This window comes from Haplochromis burtoni, unplaced genomic scaffold, assembly GCF_018398535.1.
Source record: "Haplochromis burtoni strain Fernald_Lab_line unplaced genomic scaffold, NCSU_Asbu1 Contig_7, whole genome shotgun sequence".
Classification (NCBI taxonomy): Eukaryota; Metazoa; Chordata; class Actinopteri; order Cichliformes; family Cichlidae; genus Haplochromis; species Haplochromis burtoni.
In genome coordinates this window covers 632,190-646,966 of record NW_024582368.1, presented here as the reverse complement: position 1 = coordinate 646,966, position 14,777 = coordinate 632,190, and the positions used below count along the sequence as shown (strand labels likewise).

Genomic DNA, 14,777 nt, shown 5'->3' with positions numbered 1-14,777 from the left:
TCTATCTATCTATCTATCTATCTATCTATCTATCTATCTATCTATCTATCTATCTATCTATCTATCTATCTATCTATCTATCTATCTATCTATTACAACACATATTTTATATTTGAAATATGAATATATTTATATTATATTTTATGGGTATAGTGTAAGAAAGCAGCATGTAAGAAAGGCAAAGAAGTTAATTCTCAAATGGACATTTGCATTTGCAATAATCTGGTTGCATCTCTATTTTACCTGTTTGTGCTTTGCCTATAAAACATTTAACTGTTGCTACTGCTTACTGAAATGGCTATACATTTAAAATCTATTGCTATCAATACCCGTTTCATATTTACTCTATTAGAAGTATTGCATAATTTCTTGAGCTGTCTTCTCATTGGTTGCATTTCACAAACAGAAAGTTTGAACAGCAGTTGGATAGAGATGCTATGCTTCTGAGTGCCTGGCAACCAAATTAGTAACAGCCCCTCTTATTTTCCAGCAGAGATTACAGAGATTATTTGTATATATGATGATTTTATTATTTGTTCATCTGTAATATGAACACCCACTTCAGTAATTGGTATAATTTTTCATGATAGGAAATAAAGAAATGGTAAATGGCCTGCATTTATATAGTGCTTTACTAGTCCCTAAGGACCCCAAAGCGCTTCACACATCCAGTCATCCACCCATTCACACACTGGTGATGGCAAGCTACATTGTAGCCACAGCCACCATAAAGAAAAGCTTAACAGTTCCCTTTAAAGTGTGGGGAAATGACCAGGATCACCCCTGTGACACTGAAATGTAGCAGTTGTGTATTTATAGAGAGATTCTTAAGAACTAAAAGGTTAAGTAACCGCGTTTGTAAGAAAAGAGCAAAATAAAACAACAAAAAGGAGCTGATATGAGAGACGGGTTGTGTGACATACTGAATAAAATCTCATGAATAACAAATAAAATCAGAATCTAAGTAATGTCTGACTTATCTGGCAAGCCTAAACGTCCAGTGAAGAAACTTCACTTTTGTCCAGCTTCAGATTTAATATCAAATGTTTCACTGCAAACCTGACAAAACACAGTATATTTATAGTCGTATACTCCGCTTTTGTGCAAATCCTGATAACCAGCCAATTGTGACGGTGTTTCAAAGAGTTCCTTATCATGTCTGGAGTCTTGGGTGCCAAGAGTTGGATGTTCAGCCAAGTTGAGAAATCAGTGACACTCAGCAGTCACTGGTTCTTTCAAGTTTTATTTAACACATTGCTGCATCAATGTTTCTCCTCTTCATTTCATTACAACCATATGTTACAACTAGAATTGTTAGACTTGGATCAGTAAATGGGACCTTTCCCCTTCATCCACTGCTACATCCTACTTTTGACAGATATTTTGCTACATTTTTTAAAGCAAAGTCTTTATGAGTGATAAACAAATGTTGGTATTTTGGTTGTCTTGTCACTTTTAATCTTGTGGTCATGCTCTAGATCTAAACTAATCCAAAATGGCCTTTGCATTACTTCTTAGAAATTTCCAGTGAAGCTAGTCAGCCCCAAGAATGGTCCTCTTTGCTAAATATGGACTTGTGTGTTCTGATGTTATCTTTTACAATACTGCAATACTACTACACTCAACAAAAATATAAACGCAACACCTTTGTTACTGCTCCCATTCCCCATGGGATGGACGTAGAGACCTAAAATTCATTCCAGATACACAATATAACCATCCCTCCCAAACAGTGGTCACAAATCAGTCCAAATGTGTGGTAGTGGGCACATCTGCTATATTGAGATAATCCATCCCACCTCACAGGTGTGCCACATCAGGATGCTGATCTGACATCATGAGTAGTGCACAGGTGTACCTCAGACTGCCCACAACAAAAGGCCACCCTGGAATGTGCAGTTTTGTCTCACAGCAAAATGCCACAGATGCCACAAGCAATGAGGGAGCGTGCAATTGGCATGCTGACAGCAGGAATGTCAACCAGATCTGTCGCCCGTGCATTGAATGTTCATTTCTCAACCATAAGCCGTCTCCACAGGCGTTTCAGAGAATATGGCAGCACATCCAACCGGCCTCACAACCGCAGACCTCGTGTAACCACACCAGCCCAGGACCTCCACATCCAGCAGGTTCACCTCCAAGATCGTCTGAGACCAGCCACCCAGACAGCTGCTGGAACAATTGGTTTGCACAACCAAACAATTTCTGCACAAACTGTCAGAAACCGTCTCAGGGACGCTCAACTGCATGCCCGTCGTCCTCATCGGGGTCTTGACCTGACTCCAGCTCGTCGCCGTAACAGACTTGTGTGGGCAAATGCTCACATTCGATGGCGTCTGGCACGTTGGAGAGGTGTGCGCTTCACGGATGAATCATGGTTCACATTGTTCAGGGCAGATGGCAGCTGAGAATGTCCCAGTTCTTGCATGGCCAGCATACTCACCGGACATGTCACCCATTGAGCATGTTCGGGATGTGCTTGACCGGCGTATACGACAGCGTGTACCAGTTCCCACGAATATCCAACAACCTCGCACAGCCATTGAAGTGGAGTGGACCAACATTCCACAGGCCACAATTGACAATCTGATAGACTCCATGCGACGATGTGTTGCACTGCATGAGGCAAATGGTGGTCACACCAGATACTGACCGGTTCTGGGTCCCCAGACCCCCAATAGCGCAAAAAACTGCACATTCCAGGGTGGCCTTTTGTTGTGGGCAGTCTGAGGTACACCTGTGCACTACTCATGATGTCAGATCAGCATCCTGATGTGGCACACCTGTGAGGTGGGATGGATTATCTCAATATAGCAGATGTGCCCACTACCACACATTTGGACTGATTTGTGACCACTGTTTGGGAGGGATGGTTATATTGTGTATCTGGAATGAATTTTAGGTCTCTACGTCCATCCCATGGGGAATGGGAGCAGTAACAAAGGTGTTGCGTTTATATTTTTGTTGAGTGTAAGTATTCAGTGGGAAAATTGAGGAACAGCATTTTTTGTGCATGTGAAGAGTGTCTGAAAGCTGATTTACTGGAACAAGCCTCTGATGAGTCAATGAAAACCACATGGATATCATCAAAAACCTTCAGTGTAAAGAGAACTCAAGAAAACTGATCTTTTGTAGAAGAATAAGTAGTTCAACTGATGAACAAGAAATAGTACATATCTGTAATATTTCTCTTAATGTCTCTTAATAGTCTTGAAAAGGACAAATGAGAGTAATACACTGACTCGCCACTTCATTAATTACACCTTGCTACTGCAGGGCTGGACCCCCTTTGCCATTGACAACAGTCAAACAATCCATTGTCCCACTGCAACCCTCTCATGACTCTCAGTGGCTGTGGATGGGACAGCTATGAGAAATACTCATTTGAATGCTTTGTCCCAATTGTGCCTCCTAGTGGGTAAAATTAGTCCTTGCTTGCAGTCGCAGAGGATGCCTGGATCATAGCACGAATTTGTAACAGTGTGTGAAAAGTTATGCGTTACACATAGATTTTAGACATGTAGAGATTTGTGGTGCAGTTGAATCTATCAGAAACAAGTCAATGTGTGACAATCTAAAGTTTAAAATTAAAACAAATATTTCTTTTTTTCTTGTGTCATGTCCTCAGGCACATTTGTTTTAAACACATTGAGGGGATATGGGTTGAAAGAGCTATTTGCTGTTTTTCCTTACAACAGCAGTGTGATGTAACAAAAAGTGTTTGGATCTCTTTGTGTGAAGACTGTGCTTGGGTAAACTTGAGCTGGGAAACAGTTCAGAGCCATGTGAGCTATTAACAAGGACTCCATGATCCACGCTTGGAAGGAATGTTTGTTTTACATCCCAGAGTGCGTCTGTGTACACAGCACATAAAGAGTTTTGGGGCACAGGAAAAATAATCATCTTTGACATTAAGTTTTAATGATGAACGAATGAAGGGTGAATAATGTAAGTTGGAAATAAGAATCATTAAATGTCAGACAGAAAATTTGCCATTTTATCCACCCAGTGACGCAAAAAATTTCACCACACCCTCCCCTTTTTCCTGACACATTCACTCTGTAACACACTCAACATCTTGACTAAGGACTGGCAGACTGAGGAGGGAAGCTGTGGTATTTTCAAGGCTATAAATAGCAATTATCCTTTCCCACCACTCGCTGACATTCTCTTCGCACAACACATGAACACTGCGAACATTCAGAAATTGTCTGGGCAAAAAATGCTGTAACAGATATAAGAATAAGAAATCCCAGTTACCATAGGAAACCAGAAACTGAAACATCACTGGCAAACAAACCTTCCATGCCCAGAACACTGTGCTGATTCATGCCTTACACAGACAGGAAATGTCAATCTCAGATTCTTGCTGGGAACTCAAAGACGTTTTTGCACATCTCCCCCCTGCTCATTCACTTGTTCAGTTGGCCTCCATTTGGTTTGCCAGCCCCTCTTTCCCTCTCTGCAGTGGTGGAATGTACGTCTCAGCACTTGCCGATTAAAATGTGCTTAACAGGGCACGGCTGTGTGCTTTTGTCAGTGTTTTCATGTTTCATCTGAGTACACGTAACCTCCCCAAGTGAGACAGGATGTCTGCCAACAGGAAATAAAGAGCCAAACAAACTGATAGGATACACGGGTAGGACAGAACACTTCCAGTGGGAGTTACCCACCAAGGATTTGGGTTGCTAGGAACACGAAGGACCTCTTCCAGTCTTGGAGTTGGCTCTTACTGCTAAAAAATACAGCGTCATAGGCCACCAGGTCTGGTTGGTGAAATGCTTTGCCAAATCATCTACTGGGATGAAGATCAGGACTAGGCTCAGTAAAAAGAGAGGGATGTGGTTTTAAAGTGAATGTTTCTTAAATGTGAACATTTCCATTTGAATAATGCTGAGCATGTATAAATCCCAAAATGTTCAAAAGATGGACGCATGTTTATTTCAAGTCTGTCTTAAAATTATACAGAAGGTATTTCGATCACTTCTTATGTTCTCGGTTCCTCTTGTCCATAATCATCCTGACCAGATGTCAATGTAAGGCATCAGGGACAATCAATTTTTTAAAATCACTCATCATATGATTATATGTTTCCTCCCATATTAGAGGAAACAGCTCTACTCACCGCTTTTGTGGACAGGAAGCAACAAAACTGCTTCCACTGCATGTGTGGAATTTTCAAAATAAGAAAATGTCTCCAAATGAAAATCAAAGAGAGGTGATACAGTTCCAAATGGTGTGCTGTTCCTTTTAAATTTAGCCAGACTGAGCCTCCTGTTCATCTAACCTGTTAAATACTGTACGTCTGGCAGTATAAAGTTTCGTTTTTAAACAAAAAAACAAGACAGTCTTGGATTTGGTCTTCTTACCAGTGATTTAATTACAACCATAAGACATAGTCATGTCATTGTTATCCATTTTTGGCCTCCTTGTTAGATCAATAAAGTTTTTCTGTGACATCAGTCCACGGCTGCAGTTTGTAACAGGGTGCTGTGCTTCCAAGGAGAGGCAGAGGAACTCTTTATAACTTGGTTGCACACGCAGGCATACAGGAAACGTCTCTTTGGTTGACTTGCCAGAAAAAATATCACACAGTTGGCACTCCAGGGTATGGTCTGACTCTATATGTACTATGTGTCTGGGTTTTCTTTTCGCCCCTTGTAGCAAACAAAAAAACCCCCCAAAACAACAACCTCGCCCTTGTTGCACCAACACCAGTAAGTTTCCAGTCTCACTACCTGTGATTAAATGGGTTCATTGTTTGCACAATCGATGTAATGTTTATGAAATAAACTCACAATGAACTCATTCACAAAACACAAGATCTTTAAACTGCGGTCAGTGAATAACGAGGGGCCTGTAAATGTGGTCAAATTTAAAGGTTTAAATGTGGAGACTCCTTTTGTGGCCTTAACTGTGAGCGTCCACCGTCACCGTGAGTCATCCAAAACTTGAACTGACTCTCCGTGGGTACTTTCAGTATCAAACCGAAACCATGGCTTCGGTTTGATACTGCTTTGTTTAAAGTGGGCTGTTATGTGCCGTCTCCATTTGGTTGTATACAACAGTGCTTTCCCACAGGCGCCGACACGTGGACAGGATGACACTCCTGATCTCAGAGGGGGAAGGGAGGGGTGCATGTGTGCGTGTGTAGAAGGGGGGCTCCTTCCCTCCTTTAGAAGCACTAGATTTATATCCTGATGCTCCAGCTGGTTAATGTTAACCCTTTCACTCCGGAAATTCTGGCCACAGATGTTTCCCAAAATCAAAAGCCTTTTTTTCAGCTCTTTTTCAGATAATAATTCAATTGTACTGCTGATCTATAATCCATTAACTGCATGGCTGTTGCCTTTATTCTGGCACTTGATGCTAAAATTTGGAGCGGTAATAATACAACATTTCATCCTTGCGCTCCTCTCCAAGAAAAACTCATCATGGTTTGTTGCCAGTATGCAAGGCAAAAAAAAGTAAAGTCCAAAAAAGGAAAAGTGTGTGTTTGTGTTTTTTAACTACATATCAGCAATGAGGATGCAGCATATCAGTACAAATCAGCCTCTTTTGAATAAAGGTGGTCAAAAAGTTGCCAGAATGTAGTTTTAGGTGCTGTTCAAGCAATTTGTCTGCAGCATGTTTTTAGGAACTGTATGCTGACTGGAATATATGAGACATCAAATCATCTTCTAACTCACTGGGCTTTATTTTCATTGGCTGAATGTTAGCCCACCTCCAGAACCCCAACAGACTGTTCCGGTAAGAACAAGCCTCTTCCCAGATTATTGTTCACGCGAGACTAAACACACGCACTCAGACATCTTTTGCAAAGTAGGATAACTCCCAGACAACTCTATCCTACAGCGCATGCATTTTGTTTGCGCCCCTTCGAATGAGTCATTTTACTTCAAGAAGCACATAGGTCTAAGGTTTGATGTCTTTCATGTGGTTTTGTGGCATAGCATGTAAATGATCCCTGCTGATTGGCCGACGCTTTAATCTCCTGAAAGGAAGTTCCATTGCTGTTCAGCTCTAATTATGTGTTTCATTTAAAAAAGAAAAAAAAAGACCACAAAAGGCTCGGTGCTGTGTGTGCTCTTCATCCGGTTTTGTTTCCAGATTTAATTAAAACAATGTCCTGAAGCAGCTTATCTGAAAGCACTGATACACGATCACAATGAAAGAAAGAGCTCACTGACTGACTAGTCTTTATTATAAAAGCCTATTTTTTGCTCTTTGGATTTTTACACAATGAACTGTTGATAAAGGTTTTTGTTCAGCATACACACTGTAGCACCAGTCACATCTGTGTTGTGGAGTTGTTGTTATCACCTTGTTGTTGAGTATACAGCATTCGGACAGAAGGCACTGATTTAAACAAACAAACAAACAAACAAACAAACAAACAAACAAACAAACAAACAAACAAACAAACTGATTTTTCAGTCCAACCTTTTAGTAAAAAATAAGTAAACATAAAAATATATTTAAAAAGGTAATGAAAATAAACCCCTGTTAAAACAACTGTAGCAATTCTATTTAAAAAAAGTTTAAGGTGGACTGTTAACCAGTATCAATAGTAATCTGCAAAATGTAGGCTATGTTAAGGCCATTTCACTGTTACCACTAAATATACTGCTAGGCCACAATAACAAGTCCATACATTATTAATATTATAAGAGTCTTCATAACTACATAGGCTATTGTTGAGTTTAACAAGGAGACAATACACGGCACTTAGCCACCATACCAACAGGTCTCTTTCATGTTAGTAACCATCAAACACACACCGAGAAAACGGTGGCCGATCCTGTTTCACCACCACCGTGGATTGTTAAGAGAGAGGAGAAAACAGAGATTAGAGTAACCGCTGAGTGAAATTACAGTGACGTTAACTATTCCTCATCTTGCCATGACCACCCTTAAGCTTCCACGCTGCTCAACATTTCACCCTCTTTGACACTTTCTGCACGCTCCAAAAATAACGGACAGGAGGTAAGCCAGCCAGCAGAAGCAGGCGAACACAGCGGCTGTCAGGTAGACTTTGTACAGACATGGATGGATGTACTGAGGCAAGTTGCAGAATGAGTTTCGATTGGTATTGTGGATCATGACGCCAATGGCCGGCAGGTAGAGCACCGCGGCGACCACGTCGTGCGCCAGGTTGGTGCACGACCAGCGATCCCCTCCCAGCAAAGGCACGAGGTCCTGCTTGTCCAGCAGGGTGAGGAAGAAAAGGGCCAGGGTGAGGAGCCAAAAGAAGACAGCGACGAACAGCACGAAGTGGATAGACCCCCCGTATTTGTTGGCGGCGATGGTTACCCACAGGCAGGCTCCGAACACGATCTGCAGGATCCGCGTAATTCCCATAAAACTCCTGAGGAACTTCAGGATGTTCCCCCTCACCTGCGGCTGGGGAGGTTCGGGTGGCATCGTTCTCTCTCCTCCTCCGGTCACTCTCGGTCCACTTTTTCCCGAACAGGGCGGGTGCTTTTTTGCCAGCTGCAAACAGCTGGGGAAAAGATGGGCAAAGTGTGAAAATAAAAGGCCTGGAGGGCCGGGCTTCTGGTGGGACAAAAGCGGGTGAGTGTGGGGTTAAAAGGAACTCTCTGTTCTTTCCACAGCTCCGGAGTTTTGAAATGATAAACCTTCTTGTGTGTTTCGTCTTTTCCGTTTTTCCTCCGTTGAATGTTGCATCTGTGTAGGGGGGCTGGGAGATGGATAGGGGGTGGCCTGTAATTCAAAGCCTGCTCCTCCTCTGCTGGACTGAACGAACACTTCACCCATCCGCTGCTAGATTCCTCGTGTAGTTCCCCTTTTTATATACCAGTGTGACGGAATGTATAACATGCATGTACAAACATCAAACCTCGACGCTTCACCTTTAGAGCCAAGAAACTTTAGTTTCTTTCGGCTGAAAAATCCATGCCTCGATTCCAGGAGGAGACACACATCCCTTTGGGATTGCGTCAGGAAGGGCATCCGGTCTAAAATCTGCCAGATCAAAATATAGGCTACCCGTTGTGCCAAGCCCTTGTTTAATAGGTAACCAGCGGGAAGCGCTTATTTTTCTTCTTTATTATTAAGATGTGGCATTGTTCTCCACTTTGCCTTTCCGCTCTGACATGCCATGATAATACACCGTCTGTTCGTACAGCACCAGTGTTTATGAGCCCCCTGCGTCACTGTGTTTACGTGTGTAAGGCGCAGGATTATCACATGTTGCTTCTTTCTCGCATAATTGACAGATGCTTCTCGTGCCAGCCAGGCTCATTGACGTCAATGGATTTCAGTGCGCACGCCCTACGTGGCCAATAGGCGGGACCAATGACATGTCCCACCCAGTTAAAGCGGGTATTGGTGGAGCGAAAACGTTGACCAAGCCCAGACAGGCTGGAGTAGAATATACTTCAGATCTTATTTGTGATTGACAGCCAGACCGAGGACACTTAATGATCGCGGAGGCTGGGCAAACCCGGTCCTGCAGCGGCTGGAGTAGTTTTGAGTGGAATAGGCACACCGATGAATACAAAGCAGAGAAAGAGAGAGATGCGATAGAAGAAAAGTGAACATTTCGGTGTCATCTCCAGGTAAGCAGAAGCTTTTTTATTGTCCACATGACTCTCATGAGATTCTTGTTTGCTGCCTTTTGCCCACAGGGCAGCGAACACAGCGCGGATTAGGGCTATTACTTTTTATTCTCTGCATGCATGTTGCTTTATTTTATTTTATTTTTTTAAAAACAAGGTTATTTCAAGGATCAACTGAACTTTTTCTAGAAGCGTTCATTTTGAAAGCGACCCGGTAGGTTGTCTGCACCAGTGATCCGCAGCTGTTTGTTATGCAAACAGTAAACGCAGCTAGGGGAATGAAAGGAGAAGTCAGTGACGTTTGGGTTGGTGTAACCTACTTTTAAAGCGAACGCTAAACAGCTCTGTAGATGTGCGACATTGCGTTAAAGCCGCACACCGCAGCGTCAGTGTTTGGATGTCATGCAAAGTAGCTTACAATGTGAATTCTTGTTTATAGTTTGGCTGTGATGACACACACTTACAGAGCACAGGAAACTGTCCGAGGCTTCTACGGTTATGAAACATGTGGAACAAAATAGTTAATGTGTAACAGGGAAAGCAGACGTGGACCTTTGCAGAATGAAACTTGGTTCATAGAGTGTGGGGAATTTCCTTCCTGGCCAGGAGCTGATACATCTGAGACATTAATGTACATAAACAATGCTGGACTTAAACAGAACAAATGCAGGCTGGATTAAACAAGTAATTCTATTAGATGGATTACAGATGAAAGCTGTGCAGGAAGGCGGTAAGTACACCTTTATTGAGGTCACTGAAGTGAGTGCTCTGACCCATGATCAGTCATGACCTTGATGACTTATCTATCTGGTAGTATCCCACTCAGAAGCTCACTGTATGTGAAAGCAAGACAAGGTTACCATCTGCAGTCTAATGGGCTTTGACGTGCAGCCTGTCACTCACTTCCTAAAGAAGGATTATAGAATCAAACTTCAAGACTCACAGCTGACTGCCAGGTGCTTTGACAGCTGTAGATTTCCACATGGCATGACCATTGTGTTGTTGTTGTTGTTGTTTTAAATCAAATATGAATTTAAGAACCTAAGCACCCTTCATGTCAGAGCTGAAACTCTCCGTTCCTTCTCCACAGCATAGACCCCGTGTATGCCACCTTTGCCTGTGTTTCTCTGGATGGATAGTGGACCCGCCTCACCTTCTTCCTCCATGTTGGCGGGCCGTTCCACATTGTGGCGTCTGTCTGAGAGGAGGAGCAGAAAGGCTGGGTCAGCGAACATTTTCAGCAATGTGAATCTGTGGCAGCTCCAGAGGCTCTTCAGGGCAGCAGGGGACCAGGATGCGGAGCAGAGGGCCCAGTTAATTTGGGGCCACGGAGATGAGGCTGAACTTGCTAAGGCCTTAATAGGACTGAGGGCCCGAAGCCACCACAAAGGGCTAAGGACTAATGGAAGGGATGCGTTGGGCACACACTGGCTGCGAGCCTTCAGCCACCTCAGGTAGAAACACTGCTAACCTAACACATATTCAAAAAAACTCAACCTTTCAGTTACGTGAATCTGAAAGGAATTTTTGTCTCTCAGGATTGGGGAGAGCTCACCAAGCAGCCAGGGGAAAGATCCCAGCGAGGAGAGTGATTCTGAGGCAGGAGCACAGAGCAGTCCAGAGCTCCGAAGACACACCTCAGTAGGAACAGGAAGAGTAGGGTCCTCAGTGGTACTAAATGAGAGCCAGGACCCTGCAATGACACCCGAGAAACCAGTCAGATCCAATTCGATACTGAGAAGAGGAGGGGAGAACAAACCAGAGAGATACCTACACCGAATACTCCACTGACTTCACAGTCAAAACTGGAACGGGGTTGAAATATAACACAGGCACAGGCAGTGGCAGTTTTAGGTGGAACTAATAACGGAAAAGTTTCTCATAATACCAAAGTGTCTTCTTGGCAGGATCTGCCCTGTGGCACACCTGCACTACACATCCACTTGAACATTTCAGCACAAACCTGTGACTGGTTGAAGGTATCTCACACCTTTTTACAGTGAATGGCTCTCCATAACTGCCTTGTGTTTTCTTAAATGCATCCTACCAGCCACACTAACCAGGCACACTGACAATTTGTTATTACTGAGTTTAAGTGGTTTCCCTTTAGAAATCAGTATCCGGACAACCCGTTATAAAACGATTTAACTATATTGCAAAGTCACACTTTCGGTACCAACAGAAGGCATATGTATTTCCATATTATATACTTTATGTATGCACACGTGTTTATATGTTTGTAATTTAGCTTGAAAATATGTTAATGTTCAAATTTTGTATTTACACTAACCAATGCTGAAAAAGGAAAATGTCACACAACCAAGATCAGGTGCATTTTACCCCCCATGTTCCGGAGTCACAAGTGTGGTACGTTACACTACATTATAAATATTATGAAAAGTAGGAATAACACTGGACTCACGTCATTGTACAGAGTGAATGAGTCAAATGTTACATTGACTGAACTGCTCCACCAGTTTATCTTGTCCTTGGTTTGTGCTTCAATAAGCAGAGATAAGTACAGAATGCATAAGATGTTTATTAAGTCTGACAACACAGAAATTAGGTAAATAGAAAGAGGAAGGATGCTTGAGTGTCTAGATGGTGGAATAAAAGAGATTTAGAGATGCAGGTTGGATAATCAAAGGCTTAAAAGAGTGAATGAAGCATATACATTAAAAAGTAGCCACAGCAGACTGATTAGCTCACATATAGCGCCACCAGAAACAAATCAAGAGGCACATTCTGGAGGGAGTGGTTAAGCAGATCAAAGCATAAATAATAGAATAAAGATGTATTGAATAGAATTTTCACCAAAGCTTCATTTCTTTAAAGTGTCAGGTAGTCAATAATAATACATTTTGAGTGCAATGCTCGCTGCGCAGGGAAAGGCAAACTTGAAAAAGCAGTGTTTAAGCTCACAGTGTGAAATCCCACTGTGCCGATGAATATAAAACCTCGTCAGATGGCTGGAAACTGAAATTGTCATTTTTGATTTTTAGTAATAAAGTCTTTGTATTTTCTCTCTGGTGTATTTGTGTATTTGTGAAAGCAGCGTTCACGACCTTCAGTCACTAGATGGCGCCAAAGGGTTTACTTTGTAGTTAAAGCGCTGTATTGAGCATGGTTATGTCGCTCATACTTTCATTGCATATTAAAATTTTCATGAACTTAAAGGTCAGACTAATTTTATTAGACAAACAGACAATCCTGTTTCTCCAGTCTTTAATAAGGAGTATCCAAGTGTTAGGGTAGCAGTCCTGGTGTGTACGTCTGTCTATGCTTCAGTTTATTTAAAAAAAATCTACGTCATTCATTTTCTCAACAATTTAAAAGAAGAAAGAAAAATTGACATGTGCCCATGAGACTTTGTTTTTTTAATCCATCCCACCACTCAGTGTCTTTGTGCTCACACAGATACCACAGAGTAGTACAGGAAGGACTTTATCTTCCAGATTGTGTGAAGGATCACATTTACTCTGTATCCACCAGATGTCCTCTTCGCCTCCATTTCCCCCCTAACTCCTACTGAGGCAAAACTGAGGCATCTATGGGGCTGCTTCATAGGAGCTGAAACCTCAGCTGACTCCTCAGTACAGAGAAAGCAGGAGTCTGGCTCAGAGTTAATCCTCTCTTCGGTGAACTTCTCACCTTGTTGTACTAAAATGAGCTTATTGCACGGAAAATTTTAGTGCCCATACAAGTTTTCTTAGCTTTTCATTTAGTACCTAAATCTTATGACTGTATAGGGAAGGTGGAATGATGATCCAGCATACAGCTGCCGTTAGATTTAGTGTTTATGGTCACATCTATAATTTCTCTGCAGAATGAGCACTTCTGTATTCTTACTTAGGTATGATTAAAAGCAGAGCCCTAGCGTGGCATTTGAACACAGTGGAAACCCTGAGACTGAATTAAATATCAAAACCGGTCTTAGGTATGGCGGGTTGGCTAAATAGGGTCTAGTGAAAACTAGAATTGCAACCATTTTTAATAAGTGTACCAGGATCCAGTCTTTGATGCTAAAGAGGTAGCAGCGTAAAAAATAATGGATCAGAACCCCAGAAATCACTTCACTGCTTAGAGAAATGAATTAAATTGTGCATCGAGATGTTTGAATTTGGTATATTTAGCATCTAAATCTAGGTTAAATTTTAAAAGAGTTGCAGAACACAATTAATCATGCTGACATCTCTATTTCTGTGCTAGTTATTGCAATTCTGTACACAATAGCAATGTGGTGGCAAAGTCAGATTCCTTTGTGGTATTGTTTCCTTTTAGGCAACATGCACAACGAGCGGTTTTCTAAGTTATGTGCATATAAATGAAACATCTTTAAGCTCCCTAAATTCTGAGTCAAATTCAACAGCTAATGAAAAATAACAGAGAAAAGGCTTTTCTGTGCAATGTTTCAGGGCATTTGCAAATGGCATGTATTTTTGGCCCTCATTCCAAAACCGTACACAGCGTGTTGAGGTTTATATTATGCATTCAGCTGACTTATCTCCAATGTTTGTACAGTCAGGTATTCTCATATTTAGCAGTCCACCCAAAAGCTGTTCAATCCACAAACATTTTTATGTGCACTCTGATCCTTCTCGGTATTTATGAGAACTCTCTGTTGCTCCATTTCAGTTACAAATTGCGCATAACTGGGTGCACACTTGAGAGTTTCCCCTTTAAAGCTGGACTTCCATCACTGATATTGCATCTCGATGCAATCCTGTTTTGTGATGATCATGAGGCGGATTTACCTGCAACCTGTCTTCTATATCCCCTAAACACCTTTCTGATGCTACTCCAGGAGAAACCCAGATTTCAAATCTGTTGCCCGTTTTTCTGCATTGCTTTCCAGACATTTTAGTGAAGAAGAATCAACTCAAAGCTGACGACAGATGAAGAAAGAGAAGAGTGACAGCTGCATGGAGAGCGCAGGGAGCAGGTCTGATTTTCAAAAGGAGGAAAACAAGCTTTTTTTCTCTCTATTTTTGTGTGTCTACGTGTGTGTGTGTGTGATTGACAATGGAAATGGTATGGAGGTTTAGCAAAGGCATAGATCTGAGAGTTGAATGTGTCCCTGCTGCATTATAATTAGAGCACGGAACAGTAATTAATGAAATGATATATACAGTACATGCTCCTTGTGCTCTGATAATAATCCCTAACACACACACACGCGTGTGCATGCGCGCGCGC

The 14,777-nt window shown here is 42.1% G+C and overlaps 1 protein-coding gene across 1 annotated transcript; it reads right to left on the bottom strand.

Moving 5' to 3' along the window:
* Positions 1-7,186: 7,186 nt before the first annotated feature.
* marveld1 (MARVEL domain containing 1) lies at positions 7,187-9,887 on the bottom strand. Its single transcript, XM_014336492.2, has one exon. It carries the CDS (start codon positions 8,422-8,424, stop codon positions 7,939-7,941), a length of 486 nt encoding a protein of 161 aa, XP_014191978.1. The 5' UTR covers positions 8,425-9,887; the 3' UTR covers positions 7,187-7,938.
* Positions 9,888-14,777: the final 4,890 nt, after the last annotated feature.